Source organism: Quercus suber, unplaced genomic scaffold (assembly GCF_002906115.3).
Source record: "Quercus suber isolate HL8 unplaced genomic scaffold, Cork oak 2.0 scaffold_302, whole genome shotgun sequence".
NCBI lineage: Eukaryota > Viridiplantae > Streptophyta > Magnoliopsida > Fagales > Fagaceae > Quercus > Quercus suber.
This window is the reverse complement of record NW_027069758.1, coordinates 160,900-182,754: the sequence shown is the minus strand read 5'-3', so window position 1 is coordinate 182,754 and position 21,855 is coordinate 160,900. Positions and strand designations below refer to the sequence as shown.

Here is a 21,855-nt window from a genome sequence, read left to right as displayed (position 1 = left end):
AACCAAGAGCCAAAGTGGGCGCGAATCGCATCAGACTATTGGTGCGACAAAATTTGGGCCCCTCCTTGATGGTAGAGCACTTTGCGGTTGGGAGAAAGGCTCGTGAGAAATATAACATTTTTGTCCAGTATGCGTCTTGGCCTGCCCTTCAAGCTGGTAGCGATTCGCGTCTAACTTACTCGCCGATGGAGGTTTGCAAGATCACAAAACGGTTGCTACTCCAGTTGTTGCCTCCTCCAATGCTTAATTATCATGAAACTAGGAGAGGACCAAGGGAACATCAGGCGCTTCTGCTTCTTCTCCTTTCTCATGCCGGCACCATCCGTACTAGCTCGGTTGACGTTGGTTGTTGGTAGCCTTAAACAAGCCTGCCTCAGCCCCTTTTTTTTTTTTTTTTTTTTTATTAGCTTCAGGACAAGCCTGCCTAAGCCTCTGTTTCTACAGTTAGCTTTAGAACAAGCCTGCCTAAACCACTTGGTGTATGATGTTCCTTTCCTTTATTTAATAAAAAGCTACATTTTTTTTTACTCGCTTTACTTTCTGATTCTTTCAATTCTTTGCAACAATTATTTCATGAGTGAGTGTGTTGTTGTTTTCCCTCCAATGGGACTTGGAACTGGTGTTGTTGACAGTAACAAAAAATCAACTTCTCTACTTTAACAAAATCCACAGACGCACCTAATCGTAACTTCCCAAAGTAGGAGGTCCGAGGACTAAGCCTGACTAAGGTTTTGCTTAACCACATTAAAAGGTTCCAAGGTGTCAACATACTCCTTTCAGGCTACCAGACCGCGGAAGCTAGCCCCTTGTTGGATGTACGGGGTGTATACCTGATGCCAGAAGCCCCCAGGATCGCGCCCCATCTAGCAATCCTCTCTGTGTGATCAGTGCCTTAAAGCGTATACCGGAGGGGACTACTAAAATGACCCTTTTCAGGGACCTCTACTGATGGGAGCTCGATCCTACCATGATTGACCGTTGCACTCACTAATGCATAAGTTCTTCTCATAGACAGCGCCAATTGTAGGGACTAGATTCGAGCACTTTTACTCTTTGGATGAATAAACTCAAACCCAACTAGCCCAATACAATGAATTTGTAGAGAATGGGTTTAAGAACTAGGCCTTAGTGCATGGACAACGATCAATATGATGTTCACCACCATCAAACAGATATGAACCGAGATTATCTAAATAAGTCTATCCTCGCCCAATCCGAGAAGCTTTGTAGTAACTGTTGAATGAGATTCGTTCATGAATCCCCCCCCCCCTTTTTGACCTGTTTTTCCTTATTATATAGTCCTCCTCCCACGATCTCTTTCTTCCACTTATTGATCATCCATGCCCCCCTCTGACTACCCGTCCCATCAACCACCCTACCAAACCTCCTGTGAGTTGCAGCATCCAAGGCAGCACTGTTTAAGGGTCATTTCTCCATTAATGGGCCAAAACGTCAGTTGTGCGCATTTAATGTGGAGGTGACAATTCCTTCCTGAATTGCTCCTCCACCATGCTTTCTTGGATGGGCCCATCATACTTGTCTTTTTCCTGGGGTGCCTAAAGAGGCTACCTTTGATGGCCTGTTGCTTCCTCCTCCCATGGTTTTGGTTGGCCGAGGACAAGATTATCCTCGGCAAGGCCCCTGGGCAATTTGGACTTTCTAACCTTATCCTTGGACGTTCCTTACCCCTCGGCATAGGCCTTGGACTTAATATGAAGTGGGCTAGGATCGTCGGATTCTTAGGCCCTACACTTGGTAATTGGGTGGTCTTTTTTTTGTTTTTTGGTTTTGACAGGATAATTGGATGGTCATTGATTGAGCTCTTTGACTCCAATTGGATGGAGATAATGTTTGAATTGGAGTTTATTTTATAATTTTTTAAAGATATAGTAGATTTTTTAAATAAAATAATAAGTGATACAAGAGAATTTGAATCTATAGCTTTCAAAAAATTGATATCAAATTAGAATTGCAATTTATCAACACATTTATATCTATATAATATCTAAAAGTTGAAAAATAGACATATAGAAGATGATGTAATATGAATTGAGGATTCTCTACCTTCCGCTTTGGAGGCACTGTTTTTTAACTTTGCTTAGTTACAACTATAAATGGATATTATGTCCTGTCTAAAAAAAAATTGAAGCCTATTATTTATTCTTGCTATGCCCATCTATTTCAGTCAACTTTAGTCTATTCAGTCCAATTAGGTTTCTTCAATCCATTTCGGTCTAGCTTAGTCAATTTGGCCCAATTCGGTCTATTTTGGTCCAATTGGTCCCTTTTGGTCAGATTGATCCACTTCGGTCCAATGGGTCCATCTCAGTCTATTCGGGCCACTTCGGTCTATTTTGGCCCAATTGGTCCTCTAAGGTCTAGTTTGCTCCATTTCGGTCCACTTCAATCTATTTCGGTCCAATGGATCCACCTCGGTCCTGCTCTGTCCATTAGGCTAACTTCAATCTATTTTGGTCCAATCGGTCCCCTTAGTTCCAGTTTACTCCATTTCGGTCCACTCAGTCTATTCAACCCACTTCAGTCTATTTTGGTCCAACCAGTCCCCTTCCGTCCATTTTGCCCCACTTAGGTCCATTCGGTATGCATTGGTCCATGTGGTCTAATTGGTCTACTTCAGTCCACTTTTGTTATGTTTTTTACCTATCAGCAATACTTGCCACCTAAAATTTGTTAGAGCATCCATAGCAGCCGTGCCAAATGTGTCAAATGCCAAATATTTGGCACACCAAACACAAAAAAAAAAAAAAAAAACCCCATTTATCAGATGTTCCAAATCTTATTATTTTTGCTACATGTGAACAGTACTCTCACAAATTTGCCACTGTATAGCTGTGGCATAAGTTTTTTTTTTTTTTTGTATTCCTCTTTCTCTCTCATCTCTTCATCACTCTCACCATCAAACCCCAATCCTCTCCTCTCAAACCCTACTCTATCTCTCTGTCTCCCACTCCCTGTTTCTCTCAGCGCCGTCACCCTGTTCGACCTCGGCGCCTCCGGGCTCACCAAGACGCTGACGTTCGCTGCCGCTTTCTTCACCTTCAGAGATCCGATCCCGTGGCTCATCGCGCTCACTTTCTTCTTTGCCCACGGGTTCATCAAGACCAGGCTCGAGAATCGAATCGCTTACCAGCTCGTCGTTGGTGCAAATCTGACTTTCAACATGATCAAGCAAACGATCGGGTGGACCGATTGGGCCAAGGCGGCGATCGTGCCTGGGTTGATGTCGTTGATTGTTGGGGTGATTTGTAATGGGGTCCGGTGGTATGGGTGTGGGTTTTGATTTGTGGGAGTGGGTTTTAGGTCGTGGTGGTGCAATGGCAGCATGGGGCCGTGGTTCTAGCTGGGTATTGATTAATCAAAGATCTCTCTCTGCCTCCAAACCAAAACAGAGCAAGAAACACATCTAAAACCTTAAAATTTATCAACAATGGCAGAGATTAACAACTCTCTGCGACAAACCCATCCAAAAAATCCCACACTCCAAACTTTCTTTCTTGCCCTCGACCCCATATCTCTCTTCCTCTCTCAGAATTCAAACTCCAACCAACCTGTCCCTCTTAGACTTACCACAAAGAGCTTTATCATGGACAGAGAACCCAGATACGATTTGATTATGGTTCCATGGGTTGTGGGGCCTAAGGCTTCCGATTTGGTGTTGGTGGCTATGGGTTTGTTTTGAATTGTGTTTTGGGTTGTGGAGGATTGTGGTTGTGTGGTGATGGTTGTTGGTGGCAACAATGTGGTGGCAGTTGATTGTGATTGATGAGTTATAAATATTATTTTAATGTATAAAAATATTATTTTAATGTATAGAATTGAATGATAAAACATCTGATAAATGAGATGTTGTAAAATGATGTGATAAAATAATAAAGTAGGTCTTTGACGTGGCAAAGTGGCATAATTTTTGCCACATCTACTGTGGATGCTCTTAAGATACTCTTTTGCCTCTTTTTTTATTCAAATTTTTTTTAATTATTTAAGGTCTTGGAGTTGGGTTGGGTATATGTTTTGGGTTGGATAAACTTTGATTATAGTTTTTATATTCAATTAAATGAAACCACTTTATTTAAAACTTGATTAAAACCATTTTTGGGCTAAACCGAACTATTTTGGGCTAAACATGACGCGTCCCATCCAAGGCAATATATATTCTATTGCCGACTAGTAGGGCTGAAAAAAGTCAAAACACAACGGGACAACCGTACAGGAAAAAGGAGAGAGACTTTCGGACACAGTTGTATCATTGTTTGATACTGTTTCCCAACAAGGTTAGATTTGGCTGGAGCTTGATATATATGAGATGGGAAACAGCAATATAATCAGTGAACTGAGAATAAACCAAGTTTCTTCAATCATTCTATACACATTCCATGAGAGGTCTCTGTAATGCCCCTCATCAATTCCATTCATATATTTACAAGAATGAGATTGAAAGAACATAGAGTAAATGTTAACTATTGCTCCTTCAAACTATCTGATAGAGCAGGAGCTTTGCAGATGGGGCAGGCATTCTTTATCAATAACCATTTCTTGATGCAGTCCACATGGTACTCATGGCCACAGTTATTCACTTTCCCGAGTTCCTCCTCAATCTTGTACTCTTCCTGTAAATTGCAAATGTCAACCAAATGCTGAAAAAGTTAAGAATCCCTCGGAAGGGGATGCATGCGCGCGCGACACATAGATATCAATATCACTTTTTTTCAATTAAAAATCTCATATTTTAGGAACATGGACTGCCCAAATGATACCACAACCACAAAACCTACTAAGAGTGGGTCAGCCATCTAGATTGTGACATGAATCAAAAAATAATTTGCTGATTTCTTCGAACAAATGAGGTAAACTGCTTTTCAAGAAGCAAATGGAACCAATAAGATTAAGCCAGGGCCCAATACTTGATAAATCACACCTAATAAGATTAAGCCATTAAAAATCATATATGAATCTAATCTAGAAATAACATATCCAGATATAGTTTTTATATACATAACTATGTATGCATCTAACTGGGTGCATGTCTATACTAAACTCAAATTTTGGACCACAGAAAATTTAATTTGGAATATTAAGAGCCCTCAACCTCAAGCGAAACAAATATCTATGCTGTGCTACAGTAAATATTCAAATGTCCAAGTAACCTTGATGTTTATTCAGCCCAACAACAAAAAAAAAAATCGAAGCAACCTGTCCAAATTCAAATGTTGCAAGACTCGAACAATTTCATAAAAAATAAAAAAAATAGCATGGCTCAAAATCATTAACCATAGTAATTTAAACTATATGAAAAAATTTCACAACTCCATCTGTTATCATGAGTAGCCATACTTTTGGGTCTAAATCTCAAATGCATGCCACTCCTAATCAAAGAGACGGCCAGACAGGAACAGTAAAATACTTACAAGGCAAATAGCACAGCGGTCCTCCAGCATAAGTTCTGAAGAAGAATATGGTGTCTCCATTAAACACTTTAAAATCATATTCTCGGACAAGCCAGTGCTTACATGCCCTATTCTTTCTCCTAGAGCAAGTAGTTCCTGCCCGAAGCCAATAATTTATAGTCAACAGAAGCTGGGACAATCCAGAATACAACAAGGAGATAGATGAAGTAATAATTACCTCATAATTCATGTTATCAACATCAAGCCTCATGTCCCCATACCGATCAATCAAATTTCTGGAGCCATACACAGGTGAGTGATCAGCCATCATTATAGCCTGCAAATATGACAAGTACATGTCATCACATGATAAATTACCTTAAGAGCTGCTATATCCAGTTTGCACGATGCCACCAAATAAGCAGAACAAGTATCTGGCTTGTAGAGAGTTGGTATCTTCGCAAGATGTGCAGGTGAGAGCCATTGAACACGAGGGGGACCACATTGAAGCTTGGGGGGGCCATACCCCCCCCCCCCCCCCAAAAACTTCTCAAATATTCGTTTTTTACCTCCAAATTTACTTATTAAATATATATATATATATGGTTGACCCCCCAAACTTCCTAAATATTAGATTTTTACCCCTAAATTTACTTAGTTTTCAAAAGATACGAAGTTGGCCCCTAAACACTTCTTATTTCTTGTATGACACTTCTAAATTGGTTCAATTTTTATATTTACACCCCACCCCCCCCCCCCCCCCCAACACCAAAATTCATAAAGTTTAGTTCCACCCCTAATTGAACATACAAGCTCAGTCTCAAAGCATCCTTCAAGGACTTGGTTCAACCAACAAGAAGGATCTAAAAACTGAAATGAAGTCATAACATGGCTAAACTCACTAAACCATGATGACTTGCTTCAATTTTATGCAGTATATGACAGAAGGCTAATGACGATATCTCCAACTCACCATTATAATATTTTGAGAAGAAATTCCTAAAGTTTTTATGTTAAGATTTCTCAACCTCCTTTTAACTATACACAATCAGTAAAGCACATGCTTTATCAATAGAAAAGAAAAAGTAAATCATGGAACTGTTCCACAGACCAAAAGGATAAAACAAGGTGTATTCCAAAATACATGCCCCAGCATAGATCCCATCAAGAGATTAAAAATCTGAAAAAGGTAAGCCATAAAAAACAGCCCCCCACTATCCTTCCCATCAAATATAACAAAAACTTCTCCTTGCCCCCTTTCTGCACAGGTATCAACGTGTATAACAAGCATGTACATCTTAGCATGGTCATAATTACATTACTCTGTCTTGAATACATACCCATGACAAAGTCCTTGTTAGATGGCTTTTGATCAAATCAGCACAACCATCCAATTAAGGATAAATTTTTTTTTTTTGGGGGGTGGGGGGCCATGACAAAATTATACAGGTATAGGATTAAGAATGATATCATATCGGTTCTAGGACTCAGAAATCTCCAAAGTGGAAACCATGAAGCTCAAAACCTATCAGTTCAGTGATTGTCAAATGTCATAATCCAGTGGTTGTACCGGATCTTGCTCCCTTCATTGCACATGTAAAACTTGAAAAATTATAATTACTCACCTCAGGTCCCATTCTATCATGTGCATCCGCAGCATTAGAAAGTGATTTGAATCTCTCATTTGCTATCCTCGACCTTCCGTCCCAATGAGAATTACGCCAGCCTCTGCCAGAAGATGACCTTGAATATCTGTAAGAGGAAGGTTCTGACTGTAGACCATTTTCAGAGTGAGTTGCTTCATGTCCCAATTGGGAGAAACTTGGACTGGCTCTATATGAAGATGTAGCTCTTCGAGAGTAATTACCATGACCTTCACACGTGGTCTGCGCATAGATACCATGAGGATATTGTGGAGGTGATGGAAAGGGATTTCTGCTTGGTATGGAATTAAGGTGTAAATGACCAATATCTGCAGTACTTGATCCAACAAGATACTGATTCCTCTCATGGCTCATTCCATTGATTTCTGGAATTATAATTGGTCAATTCTCATAACAGTGACAAAAAAGTGAAGAAGAGTAATATTTATATCTTAACTGACCTGGCCATTGTTTTCTGGAATTATAATAAATAAGTTGGTAAATTCTCAGAAGAGTGGCATAATATAATAGTGAAGAAGAATAATTATATTCATGTCTTAACTGACCTGAAGCCAGAAACCTTCCGTATGCAGCAGGAGGTGGAGTGGCATGGTTCTGATTATGAGTGTTTACATCAGCATTTGTATAAGTAATGTTTAGTGTTCCAGATTGGCTGGCCAAATGAGTCACTGGATGGTAATGATGAGAAGATTGATTTGATATATGAGTTCTCCCTATGGTGGGTTCCAAATCCAGTCTAGATCGGCTTCTCACATTCCTCAGAAAATCTTCACTGCCAAACAGAGGGCTGCCACCCCTGTAGGGAGGGAAGCCAATGGAACTTGAAGTATAGTTTTGACAGTCTGAAGTTGATTTCCCTGGATGAGATTCAGAAGAACCAGAGGAACTTCCAGCAACATAAAATCTGCTTGTGCTGCCTCTATCACAGGCTAAAGAAAGGCCTGGGCTTTTTCTTTTGAAAGGACTTCTTCCAGTGCCCATTGTAGGATCTAACACACCACCTTGCACTTCTTGGATGTTGTGCCCATTATAGTAACTTAAATGAGCATGGCTGGCACTATTCTCTGGGTGCAGATAAGCTAGAGAGTGTGGAAAAGGATCACATGATGATCCTGAATCAGCCACTGGAAAATGTGGACCTTCCACTCTAACACCGGAGAAGGAATGTTGAACAGGCCTGCATTCCAAGTTCCGGTAAGAGGCACAGTATACTCCACTCATCAGTGTATTTTCCATTGGATAAACGATAGAACCATTTTCTGGAGCAACAGCCCTTCCTGCTATACAAATTATAAAATGAAAAATAGTCATTTCCACAATATGAGTGGCAGAAATATAAACAACAATTACTAGTAAGGAAACAGATCATTTAGGAATTTCCGACGTAGAACATTACAGTAAAAATTTCTCTTTAGGAATTCTGGACCTCGTAGAAGTAGATTATTTAACATTTGATTTAGGATATAACTGACAGACGAAGGTCAAAATGGAAGGGAAACATGCTGGAGAACTCCAGATTATACAGAAATTAAGTTGGAATCAGACATTCAATCATAATTACACCAAATTAGGAGAGTTCAAAATTTTCTTTGCTTTCAGCCCAACTCAAGATGAAAAAACTTATTCAATGGTCACTGCTAATTGCTTTTCATCCCGCACTTTACCATCCATGTCTAGAGAAAATCTAGTATATTTTTTAGATACTGGCAGCAACATTCAATCAAATAATGAAGTAGTCACCAAAGAAAAAGAAATATCTATTGGATAATTGGACATAATACATATAAAAAATTCATAGCTCCAGTACCCATATAATTGTAAGAGTGTTCAGCAGTTCCACGACTATGATGAAAATCTTGGTCCATCTCAAACTCAGGCATTTGCAATGAGTTGGAAAAGTGCCTATGTCCCATATCCCCTTAAAAAGGACAAAATGATTCAAATCTGCAGTTAGAGGAAACAGCACCAGCCTGCATATAAGCATAAGAGTCTGAAGGTTCAATTAAAAAGTATATATATATATATATACATATATTTATATAAAGAAATTCTGCAAATATAGACATACATAAATGCATGCATGCATGAATACATGTATGAGTGTGTGTATGCAGTCTTATTATATATATTGCATGTATGTATGCCCATATCATTTACCAAGCTAAGCATTTGCATATTTATATACTAATTTTGTAATAGCTTAGAAGTATTATTGGACCAGCTATGCTCACGGAAGTTGGCATAATCACAAATCATTGCCCTTTAAAATAACACTACAAGGCTGAGGCCAAAGAAGGATTCTATACTTCGAGATATTAGGAACCATTTAAAATAATATCGCACAAATACAATAGGGGGGAAAAGGAAGAAAGAAAATCACATAATCCCTCACAACATTGAGGAACCATACCAGCAAAAGAAAAATTCATATACATCACATCTACACCATTAATAATTGTTCCAAATATTTTCCCCATGTGCGATTTAGTAAGGCATAATCTCTCTTTACAACATGAGCAATTTTTCTTGAAGAAAAATAAAGATACTAAAAACTACATTTTTTTTAACTTGACCTTTAAATTATTGAAATGGATCAAACATTCTGCCACTTCCCACTGATCTAGTTACAAGATTCAGCCACTTCTCACTGATCTACATTTTAACATAGAACAATGCAACAATTTAAATGAACACAAAATAAATTGCTATTTCCTGGTTAAACGAGCAATACACCAAACTGTCTATGTCTGCTACTTATACCAAAATCAATTACGTATATCTGGTATGACCAAAGAACCTTTATCTGTGTATAACTGAGATAACAAGTAACTGCTATGATTGTTTAAGCACAACAATATTACTCTATACACAAGTACGTAATTCAGTAATTGTAAAAGACACTTCCAAATACACCACTTAGCTCAGCTGTCTTCAAGTATTATATCAAACCCATACAGCTTTAGAAATCAAAACATTTATCAAATCAAGTGGTTAGGAAAAGTTTTTCTGCTTATCAAAGACAAAGTATGGAACTGCTTCAGATTAAGGTGCTTGGTAAGTCTTTGAAACAAATCATGATGAACTTTTGTAGCTATAATCTTGAAATGCACGACACACAGATCATGACCAGAAATTGATTCTTCAAAGGGTAATGAAATTCTATCACCCATAGTGAAAAGGACAACAGCAGATGGGCTTCATAAAACTAGCAATAAAGAGCTAAATGAACTTGCCAAAAAGATACTGCTTCATCTTCTTAGAACTTCTATGATGTCCCCATACCTACCATTGTACAATTATATTATTACAATAAAAGCCTTTCAGGATATCACCAGCACTAAAAGCAACTCACGCTAATCATCTTCCTCATTGAACCCACATCAACACTTCCTCAACCTCATCAGTTATCAACACCTTCACTGGCATCAAAACTATTGCACTTTAAACTAAAAGGCATGCTGGTTCTCTCCATCCAATCAGTAACAACTGTCCCTCTGATCTCCATTCGTCAACTATAAAAAGCTGTGCACAAGGTTCAAACTTCAGCAGGGTCTGGGAGAGGTGGTAGTTTAGCAGCCTTATTCCCAATTTTGGGGAGGCTGATTCCCAGTCTATTTGCCAACTATACTACAAGAAAATTATAAACACTTTTAAGGATGAAAAGTAACAGGAAACTTTATCATTGTGAGTAAAAGCAATTTTTATATCACAAAAACGTAGGAAAATTTAAACTGCAATATGATAGAGAAATGAGAGCGCTAGCAGATGCACCATCTTCAATGGCATACAATTGATAGCAATGCAGTCAGCATATTCATTTGGTTGCACCCCACTTCATAATCTCCACTTAATGCAGCAAGAACTTGAGGTATCACCGATATCCAATGGGCAAAATTAAGTTTATCTCAGTATATGTAAATCAGAGAGCTATCGAGTGCACCATCTTAAATCTTGTACACCACATCACAATGCAGTCAGCATATTCATTAGGTTGTACCCCACTTCATAATCTCCACTTAATGCAGCAAGAACTTAAGGAATTACCAATGCCCAATGGGCAAAATATCCAGCCTCACAGTAACAAGCCCATGTTGCAATAGTTTCTTCATAGTGAACAAAGGAATTATAAAGACTCTCCTGCAGCTGAAAATAATATACCATCTAAGAATCACTGGGCTCCTCCAGCACAAGGTTGATTTTAGGACAAAATTGCAGCTCCCTCTCTCTCTTTATATACAAAATTTTCAATATTCAGATTCTTTTTCCTCTAGAGCTCAATGAGACCAAACTTAATATTCTTCAGATGAATGCTGATAAAGATAAAAGGTTTCAGATGAATGCTAATAAAGTAGAAAGTTTAACTAGCTATTTACCAAATATGGCTACCCATTCATTGCCCACTAACTGATAAATCAGACAATTGGATTCTTTTGAAGTCTCTGTTACGACATCAAGAAACTTCCTCTCTAAAGTAACTGAAAAAATATGAAAGCAACACAATGGGCAAGGGTACATAAACTAGTTGAAAATATGAAGTGGTATCAATGCATGAGTCCTTAGTGACAACTCATATGTTGTGCTCCATGGAATGTGAAGGGGAGAGGAAGAGAGAGAGAAATCAGGAAATTATTTTTTTATCCAATCCATTCCATACATATAGGAGAAGATTTACAAAATATTGCAAAGAATATTCTAATAATGATAGTCAGTAGGGACACCTTACCAATAGCATCCTCTAGAATAGTCCAGAACAGGGACACCTCACAAATGTCATCTTTCTAGAAGGACAATTCTTTCTCTTTCTAACGAATTAAGAAAATGAGCTGTTTTCAGTATTCAACCCTCACCCAATCCATTCCAAATATAAAGGAGAAAATTTAAAAAAATATTAAAAGGAATATCTTGATAATAACTGTTGGTAGGGTGCATATATGTCATACACACCCACCTTGGAACAAAATAGGCTCTAATCAACTTCTACACAATGACATTGTAAGGACATCAATAAGATGGTCTTCAAATCTCACAAATGGTGTAGCTATTTCTCCACTTAGTATCTTGTCTAGTATGAGATTGAAATTTTCTTCTACATGCTTGGTAACACAAGATTTGAAACAATGTTTACCATGGCTTGATTATCACAGTATAATGGCATGGATTAGGTGTTGAGAAGCCAACCTACAGAAGAAAGAGTGGTGGTAACCAAGTTATCTCACTAGTACTGTGTCATCACTTTGTATTATGCTTCTGCACTCGATTAGGCAAGTACATTTTTCTTCTTACTTTCCACATTCTAAGGTTTCCTCCCAAGAAGGCAAGGAGATACACCAACAATTAGTGATACAATTGAGGCTCCAAAAGAGAACTTAAAAATAATGAAATTTTGCATGTTCTCTTAACAGGAAAATCTAAGCAGTGGAAAAATAAGACAAACATTCTTTTTCTTTTCTTTTTTAATATACGTAAATACTGCTTCATTGAAGAAAACAAAAATTACACAAGGAACCAAAGCACACAGGCAGTGTGCTGAGGAACCAGCACAAAAGCAAAATTAGGAAGCATGAAAATTACAACTATCAAGAAAATAAGACGAACATTCTTATAAGAAAATATTTGAAGAGAATGACAGATCAATTCATGAGTTGAAAGCTTCTTTCAGACTTTTTTTGAATGGGCATATGCTTCTGGTGTTCTTACTTTTAAATTATTTGCCAGATTTTCTTGATTTTTGTACTTTCATTGTTATTTAGTTTATATTTTCTGTTCTCTATAGCACAGTACCTGTGTGCCTTGTTTTCATTGTATTTTCTTATTTCAATTTTCAATGAATTTTTTTACTTATCAATATATATATATGTGTGTATGTATGTATGTATGTATGTATGTATGTATATTACTCTAAGAATAATGGTTAAATGATTAAATTCAAGATTCTGATAGTGACAGCTGGTAAGGACATCTCACAAATAGGATCTTCTAGAAGAGTCTAGAATAGGAATACCTCACCAATGGTATCTTTCTAGAAGGGTACAATTCTTTCTCTTTCTAAAAGGAGATATACATAAGAAAGAAAAACATCAGAATTGCTGAAATAGCATGGTGGAAACCACCTAATCCTACGGGAGAGTTGAGAAATTCACCAAAATATAAGTATTGTTACCACCTTCATGGAGCCCTTAAAAATAAGTAATATTGCAGGACCCTCTTACATGAATCAATTCTGAACATGTGTACACATGAAGAGAAAAATATGGATCTCTTGCCCTGTTGGATTCTTCCATATGTGTAACATGAGAGGACTTTATATCACATATGCATGGAACATTGGAACAATAAGCAAACATTCATAATCTAAGATCATTAAGGAAGCCATTTTCACTACAAAAAATATGACGTTCATATCACAGGCTAACCATTTTATTCTAATTGCTGTAAAACATAAGGGGGGATAAGTAATCTAGTTGCTGTATAATATCTTGAGATATGAGCCTCTTTTTGATCATGTAAAACATTAATTGACCTCACATGGTCAGTTTATTTTCCAGGAGTGGGCTTATTCACACAGCTTTTCTAAACACAATAAGATAAACTTAGAAGTCATAAAAAGAAATTTCATAAATATTCAACAGATTATAGTCCTGTATTCAATTTCAATGTAGCATCTGTATTCAATGTAACTTTCTTAAAATAACCTGACTTCAGTGGTAAATAATAGTCCAATTGGAGGGGGTTTCTTGCCCTTGCTTTCTGTTATTTAACTGCCCTTTCTAGATACCAATAATTTTGTTTGGTGTGTTTAGTAAAATCCATGTAATTCACTTTATTTTTTTCAGTTTCCTCTTCTATCAGCTTTATTTAAATAGCACACTTGTTCCTCCACACAACTCATGATTTTTAATTTAGAGGCTTTAGTCCAACCTAACAAGAGAAAAAATATAGAGAAAACAAAAAATTTTATTTGAAGAAAAAGGTACAAAGTACAAAAGCAGAGAAGCATAACTCAACCTGCAACCTGAGATCAAGAAGATGTACAGGCAAGTACAAGGACGCTCATCAAGCTACAAAGGTTTGTGATTGATGTAGAATTCTAACAATATAGTGCCCCTTTTGCAAAAACATAGAAAACAAAAATGAAATTAAAAAGGAAAAAGTAAAAAACTTATTCATCCACATATGTTATAATACAATGAAAGTAGTAGACCAAAACTCTCAAAAAATGCAATTGTCCATCAACTCGTGGATGTATCTGCAGGGGCCTTAGGAACATCTAATACCATCTGATCAAAATTGCAGCAACCCTTTACCCTAAATCCCATCAAGCTTCTAACCTTTGCCTCTCTCTATGCCCCCAAAAGAATGCTATAAGGTCCACTAGCAACCAAACCTGCATGTCTAATAAAATAATGACAATGGCCTGTTGTTTCTCTCCATACAGCATCGATTCCAACAGGCCCAAGGTTAGAGAGAAAGCACCCAAGGAAAAATTTGTAAAGAAAGCAGAAGACAAGTATCAGCCACTAAAAATGTCTAATCCTTTCCACATATTTACTTCAAATTTAACACTAGTTTTTATCACCATATATACTTGGTATCACAACATGCTATTCTTCCTACATTCACGTGACAATTTTTCCCAAACTTCTTTATCTCACTAACATCCTAGTTTGGTTCATTAAGCCCCTTCCCATTATGGCATTTAGACGCTGATTGAATCCCTTGCTCCCCTTCCAAGTTTCATCTGACCCAATAGCTATCATATTCTAAAATAGAAATTTCTATTGGAATTTCAACATACAATAATGAAGGACCACATTAATTAAAGAATTAACATAGAAAGCTGAAGGACTTTGTAATTTTGTACATTGCACAAAAACCACGAATGAAGAAGAGCTATCTCAAAGAATTCAACACATCCTTGACCCAAAAATATAAATCAAGAATTCAATATTTCATGCAAAACTATTTTTTTCGTGATTTTTTTAACAAAAAGTTAGAGCCTGTTTGGTCATCCAATTTTTTTTTTTTTTTCCAAACTTAGAAAACTATTTTCTAAAAATTGTATTTGAAACCATTTCTCGAAACAAAATTTTGGCATGATTTGTGTTTGGCTCCTATTTTTGAAACAAGTTTTCAAGAAAAAAAAAAAAAAAAAAAAAAAAAAAAAATTTTGATACGTAACAAAAGAAATTTATTAAGAAAAAAATAGCCAACCCGAGTTCATTGAGGATGTACTGTGGAGGCAAAAATCAAGAACCAAAATTACAATGATCAAGTAAAGCAGGAAGAGAAAAACAAGAACAATGCGACAAAGCCACACTCCAAACAAGGAGAGTATGCATGAAGAAAGACTTAATCTATAGTAAGGAGCGCTCACATCCCTCAAAGCATCTAGCATTCCTTTCTCTTCAAATACACCACATCAAGCAATGCGACACAAGTCTCCAAAAAACTATATTGCAATGTCATCCTAATTTACCTTGCCAAGACTCAAACACCTCAAGTACTTAAGTGGCATAACCCAATGGAGGAAAAGTATACTTGCTGAGTTTGAGTGAGACAACACATGTGTGGGCCCAACAAATTTTCGGTTTATTTACAAGATTGCCACTGAATTTAGTTCTCAATTGTCAGAAAACACCAAAAAAAATTTCCTACTTTTTGTTTTGCAGAGTGAAAAATGGATTCAGTTTAGAAAATGAAAACAAAAACACTTGCCAAACAACTATCACGCTAGTGGGGCCCATGATTTTTAGAAAAAAAAACAAAAAACAAAAAACAGGCTGAAAATGGTGTAACCAAATAGGCTCTTACTTTTTTTACCTCAAAAGAATTATCTAAGTATCTAATACTCATACGTCAACTAGTTTTTTTGGAAATGCAGAAACATTTGGTCTATTGGAATGTTTGCACATCAATTCATGATGGAGGTTTGGGAAATAAGAGGCTGCTGGTTTTTAATCAAGCACTTCTTGGAATTTTTTTTTATAAATTTAATAATAAAGGGTGTAGCCCAAGTACACTGGGAGTATAAAAAAGGGAGAACCTAAAAGAGAAAACAAAGTACAAGGAAAATCAACTAAGGTGCAATTTTTCCATAAAATCTACAAGATCTGAAGCAGAAGATGACCTAGCAGCTTGCTCCCACTAGAAAAGAGTTCCCATAAACTGAAATTTCAGCTGGATTCTCAAACATTCTTTACTTTTAAATGTACACATTCATTTCTCTCCAAATATCCACATCAAAAATGAAGGAATACTCCCTCCCCCGGGCCAAATTTCAGCATGCACCTTTTGGCTACATAAACCTGTCCAATAGGTAAGTAAATCCAACACCATCCTAGGCATCACCCAACTCAACCCTAATAAGCACAATACAAAATCCCATAACTCCCCAGCTACTCCGACAGATTAGAAAGAGATAACCTATAGCGTCTCCATCAGATTTACACTTCTTGGTGCTCTAATGTTGTTAGAGGGCCGTACAGAGTGAGTCTTTGGAGCAAAATCAGAAGAGGTTAGCATAACCTTTTGAAAATTTTCAAATTTGAGGTGGGTACAAGGTCCAAAATTCATTTTTCACATAATATTTAGAATGGGGATGCTATGCTAAAGGAAACGTATCCTGCACTTTCCTTAATTACTAAGAACAGAGACACCAGGTAGATTAGTTATTTAGAATATCACAATGCATCCACTTATTCAAACCCAATATTCTCCTGAGCAATTCATGATAGGGAGTTAGAACCTATAGAGCACATTTTGGATTATGTATAGGCTATCAAGATAGGACGGGAGGAGGAAGACAAAATGGTTTGGGGAAAAAAAATCATGGTTTTCAAGTGAAGAGCTACTACAAGGCATTGAAAAGAGAAGGGAGGAAGCATTTGCCACAGCAAACTAGCAAAGTATAAGGAAGGTTCATATCCTGCTCAGAGTGGCCTTTTTCTCTTGGAGTGCAATATTGGGGAAAATCTTGACAACAAATAGTCTAAGAAAGCAGGGGATAATTATTCTGGATTAATGTTATATGTGTTAGCAATGGGGAGCAGTGGCCTATCTTTTTTTGCATTATGTCATTGCCCAGGAAACGTGGTTACAAATTATCGTCTTTGTTAGGTGTTATTTCAGTAATGCCTAATTATGTGCTTGTTTATTGTCTTGTTGGACAGGGAGTTTTGGCCAGAGGACTGATGGAAAAATTTGGAAGACTATTCCACTATGCTTAACGTGGTGCATATGATGAGAAAGGAATACTCGTTGCTTTGGGGAGAAAGGAGCTACCAGGGACAAAATTGAAGTTATTATTTTTAAGGCATTATATGAGTGGACTTCAACATCAAACTCACCCTCTACTCTGCAATTGTTAGAGTTCTTGGATCACAATAATTTTGATCTATATATTTGGTTCTTAGTTAGCAGAAAATATTTGCAATATTGGAGTACACAATGGGTACTTGAATCATACAAAGTTGTCCAACATCTTAGGTTTTAGACGACAACAACAACAAAGCCTTAGTCTCAAAATTTTGGAGTTGGTTATGGATCCTAAACATGTTAGTAAGGGTCAGCAAATGTATTATTTTCCTCCACTCTATTCTATCTAAAGACATACTCTATACTACTTCCTTAATTGACATGTCCTTTTTTATTTAAAAACAAAAACAAACAAACAGAAAAACAACAACAACATCAAAGCCTTAGTCTCAAAATTTTGGCATCCGTTATGGATCCTCAACGTGTCAGCTAGGGTCGGCCATATGTAATCTTTTCCTCAATTCTATTCTATCTAAAATCATACTCTCCATTACTTCTTTAATTGACATGTCTTTTTTTTTATTATTAGACATAGATAAAAAATTTAAATAAAGTTATTGAGTGAAATAATGATCCTAAGATGAATGCATTGAGAAACAAAACAAGCTTGGGGAATCAAAAGGTAGAACAAGGTACAAAAAACGAAATGACTAGAGATCAACACAGAACCAAAAAATACATACAATCCATAAATTGTAAAACAAGTAAGTCTACATTCCAAACATCTCCAAGAAACTCTGAAATTGAAAGGACAAAAAAACTTGCACTCTAAGAAACCCTTTGATGTAGAAGATGCATCACCATCTTCTCTGGCAGAAACGAAAAACCTACTAAAACAACAAAATCTATAGTGCAAACCTAAGGGCTTGAGCTTCTTGTGGGTACAAAGATTGAACCCATCAAGCAAACTCATGCTTCTTCCTTGTTTTTTCTAAAGAAATCATTAAAACAAAATAGAAGCACCCTTTGGTAATGACCCACTCTATTATGACTAAACTACAACAATTGAATACAAGGATCATACAAAACTTTGCTACAATACAAAATAAATTGCCAAAAAAAAAAAAAAAAAAAAAAAAAAAAAACCAGGAATAACATTAACAAAACCATTTAATTTAGAAAAAAAAAATGATCAATTTGTTAATGATTTTATGGTTTACAAATTATAAATCCAAAAGAAAAACACAGGTAGTTAACGGTAACAGGAACTATCTGAGTTTTTACCTATTAGATAAAAATATATAAATAAAATATCAGATTAAATTGGAAATTAAAAAACTTATTTATTTCTTTTACTTCTATTTTTATTATTATCGATTATAAATCAATTTTTTGAAAAGAAAAAAAAAAAATCCTTTGTGTGAAACTAGAAAGGCAAGCTTTAAAAACACAAAAGGCAAACATAAATAAAACACGAAAAGTAAAAACCACCTTAACAAATCAAAACAAAAACTAGGAAAATTATGATCAGACTGTCGCTCCTTAAGCTGGATCATAATCAATAATTAGTGATAATGCAAGCAGATTAAGAGTTAGATTATGTTAATGTGATCAAGCACCGCATGCATGATCGGAAAAAGTTGTGAACGTGTGCCGGAGACGGAGAGCATACCTTGGACGTTGGATTTAACGTTGACTCCTGATGGTCAAAGAATCGAACGGCTCGGAGAGAGAGAGAGAGAGGTGATATACAAACCTCACCTGAGAGAAAGGGAAGGGAGAGGTTTTTTTTTTTTTTTTTTTTTTTTTGAGACGAAAAAGGGAAGGAATTGAATAAACAAACCGTACGTGAGAAGTGAAAAAGAGAGCAAATTGGGAGGGAATAAAGTGGGAAGTATGATCGGGTGCTTTTCGTGTAAAGCAACCAGATTATTAAAATTAACGAATAATGCTGGTATCACATCAAGGACATGCCTATTGTCCGGTGCATAATAACTGTGTTGTGATTCAAACACGTGTCAAAATTTGTTTGCTTTTGGATCTGTGAATAAGCTTATATGAACCAATCACTTTTACTCCATTACTTAAACCTCGTCATGTGAATAGAGTATGACAAAAATTGTGAGTAAATTGTTTTTCCAATAATATTAGTAACTCACCACTATTTTTACTCTCTATTCACGACCCGCAAAGTACGTAAATTGTGGCAAAAATAGTGAGTTTTGTCGTTTAGCTGGCATTATTGATTCCCCGAATGCCAAGTTATAGAGCTGTTTTTATTTTATGTGGATGACGTGACGTGTTCGAAATTCTGAATCGCTTGATTGAGATTTGAGATTCTGTGTCCATTATATGTTCTGCTGATATAGTAATAAGAAGTTATCTGTAAAGGGTTACGTTAAAAGCACGCTCCTTATCACACACGTCTGATGTCGTGTATTGTGTGTTTCTCTGTGTGTACAGTGAAGCCTGTGGTGCCGTGGTCCGGTGATCAATCACAATGCCGTAAGATTCATAATTTTAGGTACGTATTTTCTAACTCAGTATCATTTTTTTTTCTTTTTGGATTGGAATTCCTTCTAAGACTCTTTCTATCTATTAATAGTTCTGCACCAACAGGATATTAATTAAGAGCAAGAACTATGTGGATTGTGGACACACCTTTTGCTCCTAACATGGATGACTATGACTCTACGAGCGGTATCTGAGTCACACATTTCATCAAATTTTACAAAATTTTGTGGTCTAGAAAAACTAATTAATTAATTCTCATAATTTTGTCTCCAACTTTAATTAAGAGCATTGTATTTTAATTGGTATCTTCTAGCGTTTTTAATAGATTATATTGAAAATTTTAAATTCCTCGTTCCCAAAAAAAAAATCTAAGGTAAAACTTATGTATAGTTCTCTATTTAAATTCAAATACAATTGTATTGATTTTTATTTTTATTTTCTTTTTTTGGAATGAGGGAAGTGTCGAGTTGAACAAGAAGTAAGTGTCATCTCTCAAAGAAGTCCATTGGCCTTAAGGTAGACATTTCAATTGGTTATATCTCTGCCAATTTTGAATGTGGGCTAAATCCTTGCCTTCCATGCCAATAATTATAGGACCACAACATTTACCACATATTTTTTTACATTATCTTATATGGTTAATTGTGAGGGTTGAAATGGTGAATTCATGTGAAAATTATAGGCAATAGAATAATTGTGGAAAAGGGTGTTGTAAAAGTTGTTGTCCTAGAATAATTATGAGTAATGCTATATTCATAACATTTTCACAACAATTTTCATAAAAAATTTTAAATGGTAAACTATTACTGATTCTAATATGGGTTCATGACTAATATCACTTTTTTATCTACCAATAATAATTTGACACCTAAGTATTATAGTTAAATTGTTATATAGGTAGTATTGCTTTAATTACATGGATGTCACGGTTCTCCAATTAAATTCAAACACATATTTGTATTGATTTTTTTTTTTTTTTTTTTTTTGTGTGTGAGAGGGTTTTTTTTTTTTTAGGGAATAAAGTGGGAGAGTATGATCGGGTGCTTTTCGTGTAAAGCAACCAGATTATTAAAATTAACGAATAATGCTGGTATCACATCAAGGACATGCCTATTGTCCGGTGCATAATAACTGTGTTGTGATTCAAACACGTGTCAAAATTTGTTTGCTTTTGGATCTGTGAATAAGCTTATATGAACCAATCACTTTTACTCCATTACTTAAACCTCGTCATGTGAATAGAGTATGACAAAAATTGTGAGTAAATTGTTTTTCCAATAATATTAGTAACTCACCACTATTTTTACTCTCTATTCACGACCCGCAAAGTACGTAAATTGTGGCAAAAATAGTGAGTTTTGTCGTTTAGCTGGCATTATTGATTCCCCGAATGCCAAGTTATAGAGCTTTTTATTTTATGTGGATGACGTGACGTGTTCGAAATTCTGAATCGCTTGATTGAGATTTGAGATTCTGTGTCCATTATATGTTCTGCTGATATAGTAATAAGAAGTTATCTGTAAAGGGTTACGTTAAAAGCACGCTCCTTATCACACACGTCTGATGTCGTGTATTGTGTGTTTCTCGTGTGTACAGTGAAGCCTGTGGTGCCGTGGTCCGGTGATCAATCACAATGCCGTAAGATTCATAATTTTAGGTACGTATTTTCTAACTCAGTATCATTTTTTTTCTTTTTGGATTGGAATTCCTTCTAAGACTCTTTCTATCTATTAATAGTTCTGCACCAACAGGATATTATTAAGAGCAGGTACTATCAGTGGCGACTTCAGGAATTTTGTCCAGGGTGTTCCTGGACAAATCGGAACAGTAACCTACCCTATTTTATTTTGAAAAAATTCTGGGTCATTTCGGTCTATTTCGAGTATTTCGGGACATTTTAGTAAATACCAGCCGAAATTCAAGATTTGGCCGGCATGAAGTTTGTGCTTTTAAAAAAAAAAATTGTTCTTAAAACTAAAACAAATTTGCATTCTGTACACCAAAAAACCTCAAAATGA

General features: G+C 36.2%; 1 protein-coding gene across 4 annotated transcripts; it reads right to left on the bottom strand.

The window, feature by feature from the left end:
* Window positions 1-4,320: 4,320 nt before the first annotated feature.
* On the bottom strand, window positions 4,321-19,234 carry LOC112036658 (probable E3 ubiquitin-protein ligase RHG1A). Of its 4 annotated transcripts, none has more exons than XM_065782441.1 (8): window positions 18,996-19,234; window positions 14,075-14,483; window positions 8,877-9,039; window positions 7,615-8,349; window positions 7,031-7,434; window positions 5,644-5,742; window positions 5,427-5,561; window positions 4,321-4,628 (listed from the first exon to the last, which is right to left on the bottom strand). In XM_065782441.1, exons 3-8 carry the CDS (start codon window positions 8,980-8,982, stop codon window positions 4,479-4,481), a joined length of 1,629 nt encoding a protein of 542 aa, XP_065638513.1. In that variant the 5' UTR covers window positions 8,983-9,039; window positions 14,075-14,483; window positions 18,996-19,234; the 3' UTR covers window positions 4,321-4,478. The 4 variants fall into 4 exon arrangements, with proteins under 4 accessions (XP_065638513.1, XP_065638514.1, XP_065638512.1 ...); XM_065782442.1 differs by lacking the exon at window positions 14,075-14,483 and adding an exon at window positions 11,793-11,871; XM_065782440.1 differs by lacking the exon at window positions 14,075-14,483.
* Between the last annotated feature and the right edge of the window lie 2,621 nt (window positions 19,235-21,855).